At 40.9% G+C, this 19,583-nt stretch overlaps 2 protein-coding genes across 6 annotated transcripts in view; one reads left to right on the forward strand and one right to left on the reverse strand.

The window, feature by feature from the left end:
• The window catches only part of LOC144577781 (uncharacterized), a 72,049-nt gene extending 64,781 nt beyond the window's left edge, over nt 1-7,268 (reverse strand). Inside the window, exons 1-2 of one of the 5 annotated variants that reach the window (XR_013522368.1) lie at nt 5,173-5,470; nt 4,806-4,899 (exon numbers count right to left, since the gene is read on the reverse strand). Coding sequence is in view for 1 of the 5 variants with exons in the window: in XM_078338076.1 (XP_078194202.1) it covers nt 5,639-6,019 (381 nt within the window). In the remaining 4 variants the exon portion in view is untranslated. Of the gene's footprint in view, nt 1-4,186; nt 4,900-5,172; nt 5,471-5,591 lie in introns of those variants that run through there. The other 4 variants (XR_013522369.1, XR_013522370.1, XR_013522367.1 and 1 more) reach the window with 4 other exon arrangements.
• Nucleotides 5,709-8,421, forward strand: BTG1 (BTG anti-proliferation factor 1). The gene is made up of 2 exons (XM_002752814.5): nt 5,709-6,161; nt 7,104-8,421. The coding sequence occupies exons 1-2, from the start codon at nt 6,014-6,016 to the stop codon at nt 7,469-7,471; spliced, it is 516 nt and encodes a 171-aa protein (XP_002752860.2). The 5' UTR covers nt 5,709-6,013; the 3' UTR covers nt 7,472-8,421.
• The last annotated feature ends 11,162 nt before the right edge of the window (nt 8,422-19,583 follow it).

Consider the following 19,583-nt stretch of genomic DNA (forward strand, 5'->3'; position numbering starts at 1 on the left):
GACTCTGATGCTGCTGGTTTGAGGAACACATTGGGAGAACCACTGAGAAGGCCCAATCCCTTGGTTCATTAGTTTAAGGGAAAGGGGAGGCTGAAAACAGTGGCTCACGCCTGTAATCCTAGTACTTTGGGAGGCTGAGGAGGAAGGACTGCTTGAGACCAGGAGTTGAAGAGTAGCCTGGGCAACACAGGGAGACCCCGTCTCATAAACTAAAAAAATTAGCTGGGCATGGTAGCGTGAGCCTGTAGTCCCAGCTACTCAGGAGGCTGAGGTGGGGAGGGCTGCGGGGTGCAGGGGAGAAAACTTGAGCCTGAGAGGTAGAGGCTGCTGTGAGCTGTGATTGTGCCACTGCACTCCAGCCTGGGTGACAGAGTGATAGACTGTGCCTCAAAAACTAAGCAAATAAAAGGAAGGGGAGGTCCATGTACCCCTTCCTCCCCCTTCAGAAAGTTATTAAGTACTAAAGGCCAGGATCATAATTTGTAAGAACTTTGTAGGCTTCTTCAAAGTTTGCAATGTTCCAGAGTTGATTCTTATCATTTCTTTTCCCATTCTACTGTTAAACCTTAAAACTGAAGAGGTCTTTGGCAGCTGGGGAGGTGAAGATACACAATCAACAACCCTGAACACAAGAGAGTTGGTTGCCTCCGGTGACAAAATAGATGGTGAGAGCTTTAAAAAGAGATAGGCTGCTGGGTGCGGTGACTCAGGCCTATAATCCCAGCACTTTGGGAGGCCGAGGCTGGTGGATCACCAGGTCAGGAGATCTAGACCATCCTGGTCAACATGGTAAAACCCCTTCTCTACAAAAAAAAAAAAAAAAAAAAAAAAAAGATAGGCCCAGAGGTTCTGAGGCCAGAAGGAAAAGAAGTTTTGGGAGGAGCCCTGCTTTGAGAAATAGCCCTGAGGGTATTTACAATACAAAGTTTAGTGAGAATTCCTGGAGGCCAACTGATCCAATTCAACAGTGACCTCCACACAAAACAAACTTTCCCTCCCACCTCCTCCACCCAACCCTCCAGGGATTCCTTCAGTTGCTGGGCAAGAGAGATTGTGGAACTGACCAGGCCCCTAGTTTCTCTTGTCAATTTAGACCAAAGGGGAAATGAAAAGTTTAAGTAGTCTTAAATAGAAAGCATTTTTGCTACTTTCACTTATCTGTACTTAGGGATAATTTTCGTTCCAGTTAAATTATTTGGCAAATTAACGTTTTAATATGTCCTTTGTTTCATTTTCCAGTGATCCTTTTAATAAATGTAGCTATATTTTCCAGGGTATATCAGCTATGAGATATCCCGTCAGCTGCTTTGAGTTTTGATTTTTTTTCTTCTACAATCTCTACTCATCTCCAGATGGTCTTTTAACTATTATCAAGTTTTATTTCACAAGATCCTTTTTAGGAAAGCTAGTATCAGGAGCTCCCCTGAAAACCCTACCAGGTATTTAGAGATCAAATTTTGTAGTCAGTGACTTGAGAGTTCAAATCTGGTTTTAAAACCTTGGGTAAATTACTTATTTTCTTTAAGACTGTATTCTCATATGTTAAATGCTGTCAACTAGATTCACTTGATTGGGTTTCTTAGAGAATTAAAATGAGAAGTCAAAGTGCTGGAATTACAGACAAAGGTGGGTGAATCCCCTGAGCCCAGGAGTTCAAAACCAGCCTAGGCAACATGGTGAAACCCCATCTCTACCGAAAAATACAAAAATTAGCCAGGTGTGGTTGCAATAGAGTGAGACCCTGTCTCAAAAAAAAAAAAAAAAAAAAAAAAAGAGAGAGAGAAAACATGTAAAACGCTTAGCACTGATGCACTGTTACTCATAAAATGATAATAACCTGCATTATTACTTTTGCTGTTAAGCAACGCTTCACTCCCTCTTCCTCCCACTTTCCAAACAATCTGGATAGCTTCCACAAAAAAACTGAGTTTTGTCTAAAATCAGAATGTGTCACCCTCTGATTGCCAAGTTCTTTTGTGCTTTCTGAAACACAACAGATCTAAACACAGTGCAAATGTCTTAGCTTGTGTCCTTGGATTCTTACCCAAGCAAAGCAAGTCAGGGTGCTAGTGGGGAGGCAACTAAAAGTGGTCTCCTGCTTTATATGGATAACCAAAAAATAGACAAATTAGAGGCATAGGTCTCTAGTTGAAGATATAAGCCCACAGGAAAGCTAAATTACTTAAAGGTAAGTAAACCTGATCATATAATCTACCTGCTAAAAATATTCCCAAGTACTCTATGCCTGCCTCCATCTACCCGGTTTTTCAACAATACTTATCCTCCTTGGTTTATACCTTTAAGATACTCCAAGATCCGGCCCTTGTTTTCCTTTCCTCCAAGGAGAAGTAATCATGGGTCACTTTCACTGGCTTAGCTGACATCACTCACTTTTGAGGCTTTATTTTCCCTCTGCCTCAAAACACACAAATAAATAAATGACCTGTCTCTATTTGCCATTAACACTCTCTCAAGAACTCTCTCACTTGACTCCTACTTATTGGTTAAGTTGTGAGTTTTCTAGACACCTAGCACTCTATCTGGAAGTAGGTTCATAATATGCACAACTTTAGTGACTGCAGCTAGTAACAACAGGCAGGCTGCCTCTGGCTCAGTCTGGAAGGCCCTGGCTCTGAATGTGCCTTCAGGGAAAGGGCAGGTCCAACTGGGAAAACAATATCTGATAATTGTGCTTTTATTTGTCTACTTATTTTAAAACCCAGGTTCATTTTTTAAATTTGTTTTGATAGCATTCCTGAGATTTTTAATACTTTGATTAGAACTGTTCTAAGTTTTAGAAATTAATCTGACAGGCTGAGCACTGTGGCCCATGTCTATAATCCCAGCACTTTGAGAGGCCCAGGCAAGTGAATGACTTGAGGCCAGGAGTTCCAGACCAGCCTGATCAACATGATGAAACCCCATCTCTACTAAAAACACAAAAATTAGCTGGGTGTGGTGGTGCACAGCTGTAATCCCAGGTACTCAGGAGGCTGAAGCAGGAGAATCAGTTGAACCCTGGGAATTGGTGGCTGCAGTGTGCCAAGATCATGCCACTGCGTTCCAGCTTGGGTGACAGAACTAGACTCATTCTAAAAAAAAAAAAAAAAAAATTAATTTGAAACATTACTATCAAATTGCCTAATAGTAATAAAGTACTTGGGAGAGCCTTGGTAAATTTAGCATAGTAACACAGAAAGCCTTTATAATTTAAAGGCTGTCAAGAAATCCCTGCTTGTTTCCCAGATGGAAAGGGCCTGACTAAACTTCCAGAAAATGATACTACACACAAAATTATGTCCATAATTGGGCCAGGCGTGGTGGCTCACGCCTGTAACCCTAGCACTTTGGGAGGCCAAGAGGGGTGGATCACCTGAGGTCAGGAGTTCAAAACCAGCCTGGCCATCATGGTGAAACCCCATTTAAAAAAAAAAAAGTTTTAAAAAAAGAAAAAAAAAATTATGTCAAGAATTGAAAACTATTAGCAATTAACACCCTGTACCATCTGAGGCTTACATTTAAGACCAATGTTTATTTTCATTTTTTTCTGAGTACTCTCTAGATTCTCCAGGTTAAAAATTACTATAGTTTCTCAAATCTATTTGTCTACTAATGGGATGACTTAAGGTGGGAAACACATATATGATTAAAAAAAAAATAACTCAGTTCAGAAAATAACTCTCCCTGAGTCTGTGGGTTAAACTTTCTGTTAACCCTGTTCAACTGGTTTTATAAGGCTTTCAGAAGAGGACCTGCAGCTGCTAGTGCAGGCAGTTAAAAATAGTGGGGTGAACATGGGCTTGGGGGAAGTCTGAGTCCAATCCTAGCATTTTTGTTGATTTAACTATTTCTGTTTTTTAGATGAGTCAATTTAAGAACAGAGTGACTGAGAGGCCAAAATGGAGACCAATTTTAGAAGAGAAAAACTTTCACTTGATTCCTAACTTGTAGTTGGTCACACGTTAAAGACAATGTAAGGGAAAGGAACATAGAAGGGGATGAAGGGTGGGTCAGGTTAGAAGGGAGATCAGGAGTTCTTCTTCTAGGGCTATGGTAATTTCCTGAATTTACTTTTGCTTCTCTATCTTCTTTTTGAGTAGTAAAAGACGTTTCATGCCTCCAGTGAAATTATTATTATTTTTAAGCACAGTTCTATCTGAAAAGTTCAAGAAAAAAAAAACCCGCTATATTTAAAGTATTTATTTCACATGTAACTACTTATGTACACTAATGAAGGAAAAATAATCTAGAAGTTGTTTTTTAATCGAGTTTTTCACATTTTTAAACAATAAAATGTTTTCTCCTGTTTTATAATGTCATACTTTTGCTTTATTTCTACATCCTTTAGCTCAGTATTAAAAAACAAAACTCAAAGTGGTGTGTTTTGCAATATTGATGACCAACTAAGCTGGGGATATTTATTTCCATCTGGTAGAGTTCAACTTCTGCCTCCTGTTTGCTTTCCCCATCTGCCTGCCTCCCTTCATCTTTTTGTTTTTTTCTTTTCCCCCTTCTCCTTAATGGGAGTTCAGGTTAACCCTGTCTTAGGCCTAATCGTTTTAGCAGGCTCCTGCCTTCCTGCTACACTGTTTTCTAAAGTTTTTTTTTTTTTTCTTTTTCGTAGGATTTCAAACAAACTTACTTTCAGAAGCCTCAATTTTTTTTTATTTCTCTTATTTTTAATAAAGAGTAGGACTCTAAGGCTAGGACGGCATTTGGACTAGAAAAAAAAAAAAGAAAATCTTTGGCTTTGTGTACCCAAGTTTTAAAATACACTGTAGTTTGTTTGTTCGTTTTTTACAGACCACGCTTTACAGGATCAGCGTTGTCTTCAGTAACTGGCTCTCCTGTCCGCATCCAGTAAGGTTTCCACTCTTTCTCCGCTGACTGCTGAAGTTACTGAAACAGCAACCACAAATGGCCTTACAAACCCACTTATTTTGCAATTAAACTTTTACAAAGACATCCCCCTACTCCTCCCCTTGGGTGGAGCAGAAACGGCTCCCGGCGTAAGCGGCTCGTCTGCGAGGGGACCGTGGCTCCCCGAGGCTGCAGTTCTGTTTCTCGGGCAGAACACCCCGTGCGACCATTCCCTTCACTTTTCCCTCACTCGCGCAGCGCACCGCCCGAACCCACAGCGCGGGCGCCCCTATAGCGCCGCACAATACGCGCCTCTGGCTCGAGGAGTCAGTCACCGAAACCCGGAGCGGGAACGAGATGTAAACGCGCAGTGGGAACATGCAGCCCAGTCTGAGGAAGGCAGCGCGCGTGAAGGAACTGCCTGCGCCAGGCAGTTCTTTTCTACCCAGCACTAACCCTCCAGAGCAAGCTGGTCCGAATAGCGCACTCTTGCTGAAGGATGCACTGGCGCAGAGCCTGTACCTGCTGAAGAGGGAAGGCAGACCTAGGGTTGGGGGCGGGGCTTTCACACGCGCACCCCCGGTTCCTTCCGTCCCTCGAGCCAGCAACTGGCTCTCCAGCCGCCACTCGGGGTTTATTTGTTTACAAGCGGATTACGTCAGCTCCTCCCTCTCTACCCTGTCTCTGGACCCGCCTCCTGGACCCTTTTCCCGCCCCTTTCTTCTCCGAACCTTTTGCGTCACAATGGTGCGATCTTCGGATTGGTTGGAGTCTGCCGTCACGCTCCAGCTACGCCACTTCCTTTTCGCGGCTCTATAAAGGGTGCTGCACGGCGGTCGCAGTTCTTCGCCCCTCGGAACTGGAAATGCAGGTGCTGGGATCGTCGGATGTTGCGGAGCTGGAGGCGGAGGCGGCTGGGGAGGTCCGAGCGATGTGACCAGGCCGCCATCGCTCGTCTCGTCTTCTCTCCTGCCGCCTCCTGTCTTGAAAATAACTTTTTTAGGCTAAATAAAGAAAAAAAAGCCGTCCGCTCCTCACGCCCTCTCTTCCTCTCAGCCTTCCTCCCGGTGAGGAAGCCCGGGGTGGCCGCTCCGCCGTCGGGGCCGCGCCGCCGAGCCCCGGCCGCCCCGGGCCGCCCCCACCCGCCGCCCCCATGCATCCCTTCTACACTCGGGCTGCCACCATGATAGGCGAGATTGCTGCCGCCGTGTCCTTCATCTCCAAGTTCCTCCGCACCAAGGGGCTCACGAGCGAGCGACAGCTGCAGACCTTCAGCCAGAGCCTGCAGGAGCTGCTGGCAGGTGAGCAGGGCGAGGGCGTCGGGGGGACGCGGGCTCCATATCCCTGGGTCAGAGTCCGGCCGTCGGGGCCGCTGAAGCCTCGGAAGCGCCCCGGGGCCGGTCGCGCTCGAGCCCCGCCGCGGGACCGGTGTGGTCTCGCTGGGCGCCCGCTAACGGCGGCTCCCGGCGAGGCTTTGGGGTCTGGACGGAGGGCGCCCCCTCCCCCCAGCTGGCAGAACGGAGGGGAGAAGAAAACACGCACAACAAAGAAACTTAAGCCCACTGAGGCGGGAGCTGCGGTCCGAGGGCCGTCCGCCGATTTGGGGACAAAGGAGCCGCGGGGCTGGGGTGGGTTCGACGCCCACTTCCCCCAACTCCCTCCAACCGTTGCGTGGTGGCGGCCCGGCCCCAGGATGGGAAGCCGCGCCGCTGCCCCGGAGCCAGCTTGGGAGTGACGTGCGGTCTCCCCGCGCCTCCTGTCCCCTGCCCATTAATCATCGGATTTGTCACCAGCACAATTACAGCTCTGCCCAGAGCGTGGTTTAGGATTGCTTGTTTTTCTTCCCTTCGGGGTTAACAGTTCGGTGGCGCTTCACATCCCCAAAGCCATCAACTCCATTGTGTGCGGCTGGGATGGGGTGGAGAAAGTAAACAGGTTCCCGTCTGGCCGTAGGTGCCACTGGCTTCCCGGCTGGCGGAGCTGCGCGCCTGATTCCTGTTTTGGCGGCTCAACCGGTTGGTTCCTGGAGATTGTTTTGTCCCGTACTACTGTGTTATTTCCAAAACCCTGCCAGCCCCTTCCCTGTCCCCGCACACACACAACAACGGATGCAATCCTGGACGTTTTTAAAAGTTGATAGTTTTCATTTTCACGCCTCAAAGGAGCCTGCGGTATTAGGAAACAACAGCAGGAGCTATCTAACGATCCTAAGCATTGTTTCTCTGTTCTTCTTTCTTCTATAGAACATTATAAACATCACTGGTTCCCAGAAAAGCCATGCAAGGGATCGGGTTACCGTTGTATTCGCATCAACCATAAAATGGATCCTCTGATTGGACAGGCAGCACAGCGGATTGGACTGAGCAGTCAGGAGCTGTTCAGGCTTCTCCCAAGTGAACTCACACTCTGGGTTGACCCTTACGAAGTGTCCTACAGAATTGGAGAGGATGGCTCCATCTGTGTGCTGTATGAAGCCTCACCAGCAGGAGGTAGCACTCAAAACAACACCAACGTGCAAGTGGTAGACAGCCGAATCAGCTGTAAGGAGGAACTTCTCTTGGGCAGAACGAGCCCTTCCAAAAACTACAATATGATGACTGTATCAGGTTAAGATATAGTCTATGGATGGATCATCTTATAATGATGGATAAATTTGATTTTTGCTTTGGGTGGGCTCCTCTTGGGGATGGATTACGGAATTTAAACCATGTCACAGCTGTGAAGATCTGGCACAAGATAGAGTGGTAAAAAAAATTTTTTTAAGTGACAGTGCCATAGTTTGGACAGTACCTTTCAGTGATTAATTTTAATAGCCTGTGAGTCCAAGTAAATGATCACTTTATTTGCTAGGGAGGGAAGTCCTAGGGTGGTTTCAGTTTCTCCCAGACATACCTAAATTTGTACATCAATCCCATTAAAGAAAATCTGTATTTCAAAGAATCTGTCTCTGCAGTAAATCTTGCAGAGGAATTTGCACTATTACACTTGAAAATTGTTATTGTTAACATTTTTGGCAGCTCAATCGGAAAGCTAAACGTTTCAAACATGATAGTACTGGAAATTTTACAAGACTTTTACCTAGCACTTAAATATGTATAAATGTACATAAAGACAAACTAGTAAGCATGACCTGGGGAAATGGTCAGATCTTGTATTGTGTTTTTGGCCTTGAAAGTAGCAAGTGACCAGAATCTGCCATGGCAACAGGCTTTAAAAAAGACCCTTAAAAAGACACTGTCTCAACTGTGGTGTTAGCACCAGCCAGCTCTCTGTACATTTGCTAGCTTGTAGTTTTCTAAGACTGAGTAAACTTCTTATTTTTAGAAAGTGGAGGTCTGGTTTGTAACTTTCCTTGTACTTAATTGGGTAAAAGTCTTTTCCACAAACCACCATCTATTTTGTGAACTTTGTTAGTCATCTTTTATTTGGTAAATTATGAACTGGTGTAAATTTGTACAGTTCATGTATATTGATTGTGGCAAAGTTGTACAGATTTCTATATTTTGGATGAGAAATTTTTCTTCTCTCTATAATAAATTGTTTCTTATCTTGGCATTTTAATCAATCTCTTGTCATGATTATAGAGGTTCAGCTAAAAGTATTTTTTCTTAGAAGATAGGTTCTGTGAACTCTGAAAATCAGTTGCACACTGGTTGTGCTGAAACAACATTTGATGAGGAATGAAGATATGATGTGTATACATATTTAGGTGTTAGAGGAAACACAGGAATCACATGTTTAAAAAATTTCTAAAGTCAAAACATGGACACATTCCAGGCTAATGATCCCATGAAGTAAGGATAAGAGACCACGGTAGCATCTACCAAAAATGTGATACTCAAAAGGATTACATTTCATGCTTCCCTGTTGGAGTGAAGATATAAATGTTCCATTCTGACCCACCTTTGAAAAACAGTTATTTTGCCCCATGGATTCCTTGTTCAATTAGGAATTTCTGGGGGCAGGTGACCCATAGTCTTAAAGAACAGGCTAAACACTACAGAGAGATTGGTTGCTTTTTGCTTTTCATCACCTGCAAGATTTACATAAAAATCACTTAAGCTGGAATTCGACAAAAGGTATGTTAATGAACTTTTATTCTGAAAAGTTGAAATGCTGACTGTCTCAATTCCTCATTTTCAGACTTTTATTTTAGATAAATTCTAAGAACCTAAGTGAACATTGATAATGCTGTAGTGCAGGTTACTCCACTACCCCATATAATAGAAGGATTTGCTGGTAATTTAGTTGTAGAGGATAACATCGTTTTTCAGTGGAAAAATTGAATTTTGTTCCACACAGTTAACTTGCCATACAATGGCCTTTTGTTTGGTATGTATGTAAACATGTTCACAATGGAAATATGCAATCTAAATTACTTAAAATAAGTAATTGAAATCAGTAATCTAAGTTTGAGAAGTTATTTCTACATGCAGGATTAAATTACTCTAATTTTGTAGACAACATAGGCATAGGCTGCTGAACATGCAGGTAGTTAGAGTACAAATGTCTGTGTATATTATTGGCATACCATTCTCTAGAGTTTGAATTGGTAGACCCACGGCAAGTGGAGTACCCTTGCCAAGTGTTATGGTTTTATTTTTAAATCTCTGTGAAAAAGCTCCTTGGTATTTCCAACTTTAATTGAAATAAAAACACCGGGTAGTGTAGTTTTTAAATGGTTCTCACCCCAGTACTGACTACTGTTGTTCAACTACATTTCATCTGATAACTCCTTTGAAACTAAGTACCTAAACCTTTTTTTGTCATAAAGCCTTTTTTCAAGTTTTGAAGATCTTAACATCAGACTTTTTCAGTCTTTGAAAACGATGGAAACAGTTAATAAAAATGTTTATTTTAGAATTCAGGTGATGTCTGGCATCTGAGGAACTGTTTATAAGTTTCTCTTCAAAAGGCTTGCACACATCACTCTTGAGACCAGCTGTTTCCTGTGACTTTAACCTTACCTTCCCCAATTGAGCTGAACCTATATCTGTAGTACAGTAGCTGCATATTTCTTGTTCACTGTTTCTGGGGAATGTTTTGAAATATAAATCCTCTTAAGATAGGATGACTGCTTTCAAAATTATTGTTGCCAGGCACCAGGAATTAACAGTTGTGATTGGCAATAAGCTTGAGGAATGTTACTTTCTAAGTTTTAACAGGTAATTTTAAAATTATTTCCTTTTTTCCCACATTTTAAGTAGTGCCAGCCTCTGTAATGTAGAAACAAGGCTTCAAGTGGATTGTATAGCAAGAGTTATCCTGGTTCTTGCAGGATAATGTGGCTGTTATCTTTGCCATCTGGAATGTGAAACCCATGTCCTTACCCTTATTCAGAATATTTCTATAATAATAGACTGGAAAGGCCACCACAAAGTGGCTTTCTGGTAGATTGCACAAATAGGTTCCTTAAGTCACTATAACTCGCACATTGCAAGTAATTAATTTTGGTTTATGTAGGTGTTACAGATCATGAAATTGGCCTTCAGGTTAAAAGGAAGGAAGCTGTATTCCTGATGTCTAGTGTTTAATGACTACAGGTTGCCAGGCTCACTTTAATTTTGGGAGCAAATAAATCTGCTATTGGACTTTTCCTTGGATGACTGTTAACATTTCTGATACTCTCTCTTCTTTCTCTTTACAGAAGAGAGGTGTGATAACCAAAGTTGTATTTTGTATATTGAAGTTTAAAGATATTTCCTCTCCCCTTTTCACCCCTATTTCAGATGATGTGATAAAATGGTCTCGATAGGCTATATGGAGAACATTTGTCAATAGTTTTATCTATGCATAGCAGTCTTCAAAAAGTTTATCTTGGATTATCTAAAACTGAATAGATTTCTTATTTATCTGAGGGTGTACAGACTACAAATGTTTTAGACCCATCTCTCATTCCGTGCCACCGAACTTTTAGATATGGCTGCTATCAAAATGTAACTGGTTTATTTTCATATTTGTAACATAACAGTATCACAAAATCTTTTACAGTAAGATAATTTGTACTACAAGCCGACTTAGCTGCTTGAGTCCTTAAATAATTTAATATATGGGACTATAAATAGAGAAATCTGTACATCCTGAGACCTGATTTTTTTATTATCCCTATAGACCTTTATACATTTTCTTCTGCTGTTAAGTGTTGTATTTTTGAGATGCTCCTAAACAAGTAAACCTTAGATTGTGTTAATCCTGAAGATTGATACCATTTCCTCAACACTTTGTGGAGTGTGATCGACACCAGTTTTTTTTGACTGCAGGTTTAACTTGGCTTATCACTTTTCATATTGCTCAATATGTCCAAGATAGGAATAAAAAAAATGGAGTTCAACTTCTGTTATTTATGAGCCTTTTCATGATATTTGTCATTTTAGTGTTGAAGATGCAGTATTCTGGGAGTCATGTATGCTTAAGAGTACTGAGGCTCGGAGGTGAAATGATTTGAATCTCGAGTTGGATAAAAAGGGAAAGGACGGAGAAAAGGAAAATTGGGAAGCTCAACTGAGAGGGAATGTGAAGATTTGTTGATAAAAATTCATTTGCTGTGGCCATAGGTGTATATCGACAGGTTTGCATAGCACAGTCTCTTGGCAGAGTTTGGGAATCACTAAGGATTCTGCAGTTCACGAATTGTGGGGCAGACACTGCACTCAATTTGTTTCTTTAAACATGCAGGTCAGAGTGGTACTGCAGGTGGAACTTCATGGAAACTGGTCTTGGGGAGTGTGGATGGGATGCACACGTCTCAGTATTTTCTAAAGGGAGAATATTTTTTAGGTATCTCTCGATGATTATAGTGTCTTGTACCTTTAAGTTGTGAAGGCCATTTGCGACCCCGGTGGTAGATGAATGACCAAGAGTAGGCCAGACATCTAACATTATATTAGTACCATTGTAGTTAACTGGATTTCTGTATTTGGAAAATACTACATCAGACACTACTTATAATTTTAAATTGTAGCATTGATAGGAGATACTTCACCCATGGGTCCATTTAATGATTCTCTTGATGGTCATCTCCAAAGTTGATTTGTCATTCTTTTAGAATATTTTCGTATGTATTTTCATGTGTGCATGCAAAAGCATTTGGCACATTTTCTAAACAAATATACATATATTTGACATACACTAAAAATTTTGTTGATAGAATGCATGATCAGAAATGTTTAGACTATTTCTTTAGATTTTCACTAAAGTAGATGAATATTTGCCTTCCCCCAAATAGTTCATAATTATGTTCTTCCTTTAATTGGTAAGTCTTAAAATGAAAAGCTATTGTAGCACTGCAAAGGGGGTTGTCTTATATAAGTTTAGCTTATCTGCCTAAGTCTTTGTAATAATAAAATTAAGTTAGCCTTTATAGCCAACAGATATCTAAATGTATTACACCAATCTATGTTCCTATATATTCAACTATATGATGCTGTGTGTTGAAATTTACTTTTTTGTTTCTCAGAAGCTTTTTTAATGTTAGGGTCTTTATAACACTGATATGCATGGTTATAAGAGAACTGAATTATCGAAGTTGTAGATGGGTGATTTAATTATTTTAGTAGATATGGCTTAGACAGAAAGGCCCTGTATCTTTTCCCTCTTGTTCTGAGCCATCCCTAAATTTTTGAAGGAAAAGATGGCTAACACATTGGACTTTATTTGAGAAGATTCCACAAATGACCATAGCTGTAAAATTGTTAGACCTGACAATTGTACTGTAAGCAGATTTGAGTGCACTTTCTAGGAGTTGTCTTTATTTATGCCAGTTTTGTCCCCTCAAGTCAATAGACTAAATGGGGTTGTATTCCCACAAACTGTACTTGTGAGTCTTCAAGTTATCTTTATATTCTTATTTGACCCTCCAACAACTGGATGAGATTGACAAGTAGGTCAGTATTTTTTATTTTCATTTTATGTATAGAAAACTGAGGCTTAGGGAGCTTAAGTAATTTGCCCTAAAGCCAGACAGCTAGTAAACAGCTAATTCACAATTTGAATTCAGGCTTTTCTGATCACAGAATCCAGGCTCTAACTATAGTTACACTGTGATGCATGATTTGTCTACCTTCTTTCACACTGTTGGAACATGCATTTTAACTTCTCTCTGTCAGTTGGCCATCTTTGGTCATTTTCAGCCTTGAAACTCTTTCACTCTCTATGTTCAAGAGGCATATAGCAGTCTACAATTAGGCTTCTTTCTTTGAGAGGCAGTTGCAATTTAGCGTAAAGAATGCTAGTCTAAGACTCAGTCTAATAAGTTGCAACCTTGACTTGTACCAACATGTGACTTTGGACCAGTTGCTTAGCCTCTCTGTGCCCATCATTCCATGTTTAATAATGGAGACAGCTCATTTGTTGTCAAGGTAAACATGAAATATAGCTAGTGAATGTTTGGATTCTTGGAATTTGAATACTTGATGGAGGCCAACAAAATATAGCAGATTGTTTTCGTGTGTGTGTGTGTGTGTGTGTGTGTGTGTGTAACAATTTGATCATAGTATGGTAGGAGTTTCTTGAAAGATTGCTTTAGCCTGTAGTTGCTAGAAATGTGCTTGTGTTTTTGGAATACAGTAATATAGGAAGGAAAATGAACTGCTCTTCCATTATGAAGGATGGAAATAGACAACCCAGGCCTTGTATCTTAGTTTATAGAGCCTTCCTGAGCCGCGTCCGTAAACATTGTGTTTTCAGAGCTATTTTCTCAGTAAAAAAGAGTCCTTCAGATCTTTGTCTATACTGAAGACACCTTAAGTTGAGAGATGGAGTAATGCGACCCGACATATGTAGCAATGTAGCCCTGTACAAAGCATGTTTGCTTCCATTATGTTTTTAAATCCTCACAACTGCCCTTTGCTATATGAAGTTGACTTTTCCCAGGGTTTTTAGTCCTTCAAACCATTTGTATTTGGCCATGCTTTTGCAAGAGACTTACAGTGATTTTTAAACAGAACTCAGTGGTTCTCAATCTCTTCTTAATCTAGAGTGGTATGAGTGTTTTCTTTAACTGCAAAGAAAAGCAGCCTTTTTATAAATTGTCAGCTGGATTTGAGTTTCTTCTTGTGATGTAAACTGATGCAATGTTTGCCTGAATCAATAATAATGTAATTGATTTTCCTTTAGCCAGTCATAAATGAGTCAGTGACCATGGATTCTTTTAGTCTATACTCAAGTTGCTTTTTCTATGTGCAGCTATGGAATGAATAGCTTGCTGTTGGGCTTGTATAGCATTATGGTATACATGAGTGAAGTAGATAGCCAGCAGAGCTTTGTGCTGATTTATTTTACAATGGTATAGGAAACAAAGGACCCATTCTTAAAAGAACCTCAAGAGACTTATAGGGAAAATTAGCCTCTAACCCTTCAGAAGTCCTGCATCTTAAAGCCCCTGTGTGGTTCATGCCATTGCTTGAAGTTGTGTATAGCCTTATAAATCAGTCAATGTGCCCCTATAATGTCTAAGATTGTGATGTAAGAATAAGAGTTTGGAACCCATTAAAACAAGGGTTAGGTGGCCAAGGTTGTCAGGAATAGTTATCTCTGGAGATAGTCATTGTTACAGTTAAGGATGGAGCTCTTAGCTAATATGACTAGATACAAGCTCTTTTTTCCTAACTCTCAGCTTCTTGCATTTTTTTCCCACTACCCTTTAAGTCTGTCATTTTTTAACTTTCCTGAGGTCTTTTCTGGTAGTTAAAATACAAGTGGTGTTTTGTCTTGTGTCTATCATCTGTATCTCTTACATTTGTTAAACACATACTTATCGAGTATTGAGTCCCTCTATGTGCCAAGTACTGTGGTAAGCGCTAGGGTTGCAAAGATAGTCACTGTCTTTGCCCTCAATGAGCTTGGAACCCAGTGGCAGAGAGAGGGTTAACCAAGGAATGTAAAAATTGGACTGGATCTGAGACATGCTAAGGAAAAGGGAAGTGGTGAAGCAGTGTCCTGAGAGCTATATATTTTTTTTTTTGAGACGGAGTCTCACTCTGTCGCCAGGCTGAAGTACAGTGGCACGATCTCAGCTCACTGCAACCTCTGCCTTTCAGCTTCAAGTGATTATTCTGCCTCAACCTCTCTAGTAGCTGAGACTGCAGGCGGGTACCACCATGCCCACCTCATTTTCCTATTTTTAGTAAAGACAGGGTTTTACCATGTTGGCCAGGTTGGTCTCAATTTTTTGACCTCGTGATCCACCCACCTTAGCCCCCCAAAGTGCTGGGATTGCAGGCGTGAGCCACCGGGCCCGGCTGAGAGCTATCATAGAGAGATATGACTGCTATAGAAAGGTTTCCCACAGGAAGGGACACTTGAGCTGAGATCTGAAGAATGAGTAGGAGTTTAAGTGGAGAAAACAGGCAAAAGAGAGCAATATGCACAAAATCTGGCTCCAGAATGATGGTGAATGGAAGGGGTTGGACGAAGACCAGTGCAACTGGAGTGGAGAGAAATTAACGTGAGTGAGGCGAAATCGTGGGGCTTTACAGGTAGAGTGACCATATACTTTGAGAAATTTATCAACCAAACCGTGATTCTTGAGAGTAAAAAAGGGTGCTATTAATTATTAAACACAGACTATAAGCATCGGCCAGGACATATGGTCACCTTGCTGTTAACAGTATTATCCCTTTTTAAAGACTTGGCAACCAGCAGTGTGTTTACTTCCTAATGAAAGTGTCAGGGAGTTAGTCCAAAAAGGAACCAAATAGAACTCAAAGGCTGGGTTTTTCCAAACAGCTAGATTGATTGTTTTAATTTTTTTTCTGATACAGATATTAGTGACTCTTTCATGTTTTAATAGTTTGGCATAAAAAGATGGGTTTTAATGTGTGCTACTAGATTCAACTCACTTTCATGGTGTATGAAACAGCACGGTTCAAACAGATCTTCAATTACATCTTAAAATTATAGCACTTGTCATTTTTGCAAAGGATTTTTATTTAAATATAATTTTTTGTTTTTGAGACAGAGTCTCATTCTGTTGCCCAGGCTTGAGTGCCCAGGCTGGAGTTCAGTGGTACAATCTCAGCTCACTGCAACCTCTGTCTCCCAGGTTCACGTGATTCTCCTGCCTCAACCTCCTGAGTAGCTGAGATTACAGGCATGCACCACCACGCCCAGCTAGTTTTTGTATTTTTAGTAGAGATGGGTTTCACCATGTTGGTCGGGCTAGTCTTGAACTTTTGACCTCAAGCCATCCACCTGTCTCAGCCTCCCAACGTGCTGAGGATTACAAGCATGGGCCACTGTACCAGGCCTAAATAGGATTTAAAAAGTAGTATGATTTTAGGTTTACATTTTGAGTATAAGTACCTCGTGGACAATAATTTTCAAAGTATAGCCCACTTAAATTTTTTTCTTTAAATTGATGTAAAAATCTGTAGAGTAAAATGCAAAGAGTTCAGGGGATTTTGCACAGTCATATAATCTGCACCCTGTTCAAGAGATAGGACACTTTTGCCACCCCAGAAAATTCCCTTTTGGGACACTTAAAATTTGATTAAGGAATATGGCTGTGCAGCCAGACCTCAAATTAGAAATAAGTTGTTTTCCCTCTCCTTTTATAACTTTATTTTTGCTCCCTAAACATGTGGCTGTGTGTGGTTACTTTAAACATAAACCAAATTGTCATCAGAAGAAACTGTTGCCTTTCGACTAGTTATGATTTAGTGGTTACTAATATAGTATATCCCTGCCCAATTTGCTATGGCTTTTTCATCCTTTAAAGTGAGTAGTAAAATCTGAGTCATATCCCCGTCACTGACTCATAAGCTCACTAAGGATTGCCTGTTTATTATTAGGCCTAAGCAATAGAATCTTGATCGGTCAAAAAAGATTGTGATAATGTTAGTTACATAATACCCTTCTCTCTCCTATTTTTCGTTTTAGTCTGTTTATGTCACTCTATAGTGAGTTATGAAAATAAGAAGGGGGGACAAGCGTCAAGCCAGTGTTATATAGCTGAGTCCTAGCCTTGAGTACTTCTTTTCCTCCCAAAATTCTCAACATCAGTTGCCAGAGAGCAGTTAGAATACTGACCTAAGTTACAGTGCAATTAGTTGTGAAATTGATTCAATTGAAGGGTTATATGTCACTATCTTGAAAGATTATTGAATCAGAGACAAAGACTTGTCCTAAAAACACTCTTCTTAATGAGTTTGGGATCTGCTGAGGGATAGTGATTGAAAGGGGAACTTACTCCTTTTTTCCCCTGTAGTTTTCAGGTTCTTGTTTGGAACCTGATCTGGAACCAGATCTTGAATTAACTGTTTTTTCCTGAGAGGGTACAAGTATTCTGCTTAGCAAAACCTCTGTTATCAAAGCCCTGGTGGGCTGTGGTGGTGGTTTTTAGGCATTTCTTTCTCAGTACAGTAATACATAGTATTTCAGTACCAGTTGGGCTTTTTGCTTTTTTTTTCCCCCTCTATACTCCATTTTACAAAGAATGGCAAATCAGTGAAGATATAAGGTGGGTTCAAGCCAGATTTGGTCAGTGGAAAGGCTTGTTAATAACCCATTTTCAACTGGAAAAGCTCCTACTCTGATTATACATTCATTTCTCTAATAGGTTTGTTCCTCATTTTAAAAAGGAAATCTTGCTCATCAAGCACAGGACGAATCAATGTGATATTTAACTCTACGCATACTGGAGACAAGTTTTCCTCCATTCCTACTTCAGTCCTCTTCCTGGCAAGCTGTCCCAGTGCTGCTAGGCAGCTTTATACCCCTTGTTCTGCTGCTCTGCTTCTGTAAAATTCTGTCCTGATGCTTTAGGGACTTCCTGCAGCTTTCCTGAGTGCCAGGGCTGTGCTAGGGACCTCTGCACATCTCATCACTGACTCCTCATCACAAGCCTGTAAGCATAGACATTTGTTGTTATAGTCATCTGTCATTTGAGGCTTTTATGATACAGAGATGTTATATAACTTGCCCAGGGTTACACAACTATGGGCTGATTTGGGGCTAGCATCCAGATTTGTCAAAGATCAAGCACTAGCTTCTAACCAATGCATATCACCTCCTCAAGCATTCGTTTCTTGTTATTCTTTTTCTTCCAGGTAGGTCTATCAGTGTTGACTAGGTTTCTTTTCTGATCCTATTGCATTGTAGTTGTTTGCAGTCATGTCTGATTTTCCCATTAGGAAGATACTAAAGTCAGAGACGACTCTTAGACCAGAGCTTTATAAGATGCCAAAATTGGATTTAACAGGTTGTTCATTTATACATATTTATTTAGCACCTACGATGTGCCCAGCATTGTTCTAGGCACTTGGAGATATAGCAGTGAACCAAACAAAAACCCTACCCTCAGAGAGGGAAACAAGCAAGGAAAATGTTTGCTATATTAAATGGTGACAGGTGCTGAGGATCAGAGCTGCTGTGTTGGTTCTGTGAATATTACTTCCTGGAGTTGTGCAAAACTGTGCGTGAGCTTGTCAGAAAAAGGAGAGAGGGAGGGAGTTAGTTGCTGAAGTGGAACTATTTTAAGTAAAATAGTCAGGGAAGGCCTCACTGATAAGGTGACATTGGAGCAGAAACTTGGAGACCAGAGGAACAGCTCAGGAGATATCTGGATAAAGAACATTCCAAATAGTTGAGTGAATTCCAAAATTCTTCCAGAATCACTTCTCCCCAAATACACAATTATAATTTGGTATTCTTGGGTGCTGTATTATAATGTCAACCAACCTGATTTATGGCAGTTGTTTTCCTGACCACTCTTTGTTTCCTGGTGATTGCATACCATAGGAGTCAGCACAACTTTGATCACTGGAAAATTCAACAGGGTTTCCACCCCGCCCCCACACACCTTCTCCCTTTTAGAGATAATTGCAAATCATCATAAACAGGCTGATAAGAAGACCTGAACTTTTAAGTCTGATTTTTTTAAAAACTATATATCAATAAATATAGAATAAGAATTGATGGTCAGTATAATGAACAGGTTCAGAGAGGCACTCAATATTTTGGTAGGACATAGGGCTAGGAAAGCTAACAGACAAGTGTTGAAAACAAATGTTTGCTTGCTGATATACAGATACCTAGGAAATTAAGTTATCTCAAACGCCTATTACTTACAAAATCTGAGATTATAGTACAGACACTTGTTATCATTTAGAGCCCCTGGTCTTTTGTATATGTGACTGAAGAGAAAAGCAAGAATGCATTGACGTCATCATAGTCACTCAAACATCATGGAACATTTAACTTATTTCAGGGTGCTGGCAAGTATCTGACCTATTCTTGCATTACAGAAAGCCCCTGGTGTTAAAATATAAAAATAAGTATTTCTCTGGTTTCACTTTCCTTAACAAAGATGGATGAAAAGGTACTTTCTCAAATATGTTTCACCATGAATTCTACCCCACCCCTGTTCCCCAGCCTAAGAAGTGAGAAAGTCTCCTTCCATTTTGAAACGCTGTAGTTATCTAGTCTAAGTTATCTTCCTTTTGCTGCATAAAAATGGAATAAGTACTTCTGGAATGTTAACGTTGGGTCCATATCACTATCAGATATGATTCTCTCCCACTCTTGAGAGTCTAAGCAAAGCTAAAAAGGAGGCAGAAATCTCTCGGTTTAAGAATCCCTGTCAAAGCTCCCAGTTAAAAATAACCAGGTAATTCTGGCCACTTGATTAAAAATGGTGGGATAAGATTGTGGGGGAAAGAGGAAGGGAATGAATGAAAAAAAGAAAAGGAACTATACTTTGAAAAGCAGTGGTGATATTATGTGAG

Source organism: Callithrix jacchus, chromosome 9, assembly GCF_049354715.1.
Source record: "Callithrix jacchus isolate 240 chromosome 9, calJac240_pri, whole genome shotgun sequence".
NCBI classification, from domain to species: domain Eukaryota; kingdom Metazoa; phylum Chordata; class Mammalia; order Primates; family Cebidae; genus Callithrix; species Callithrix jacchus.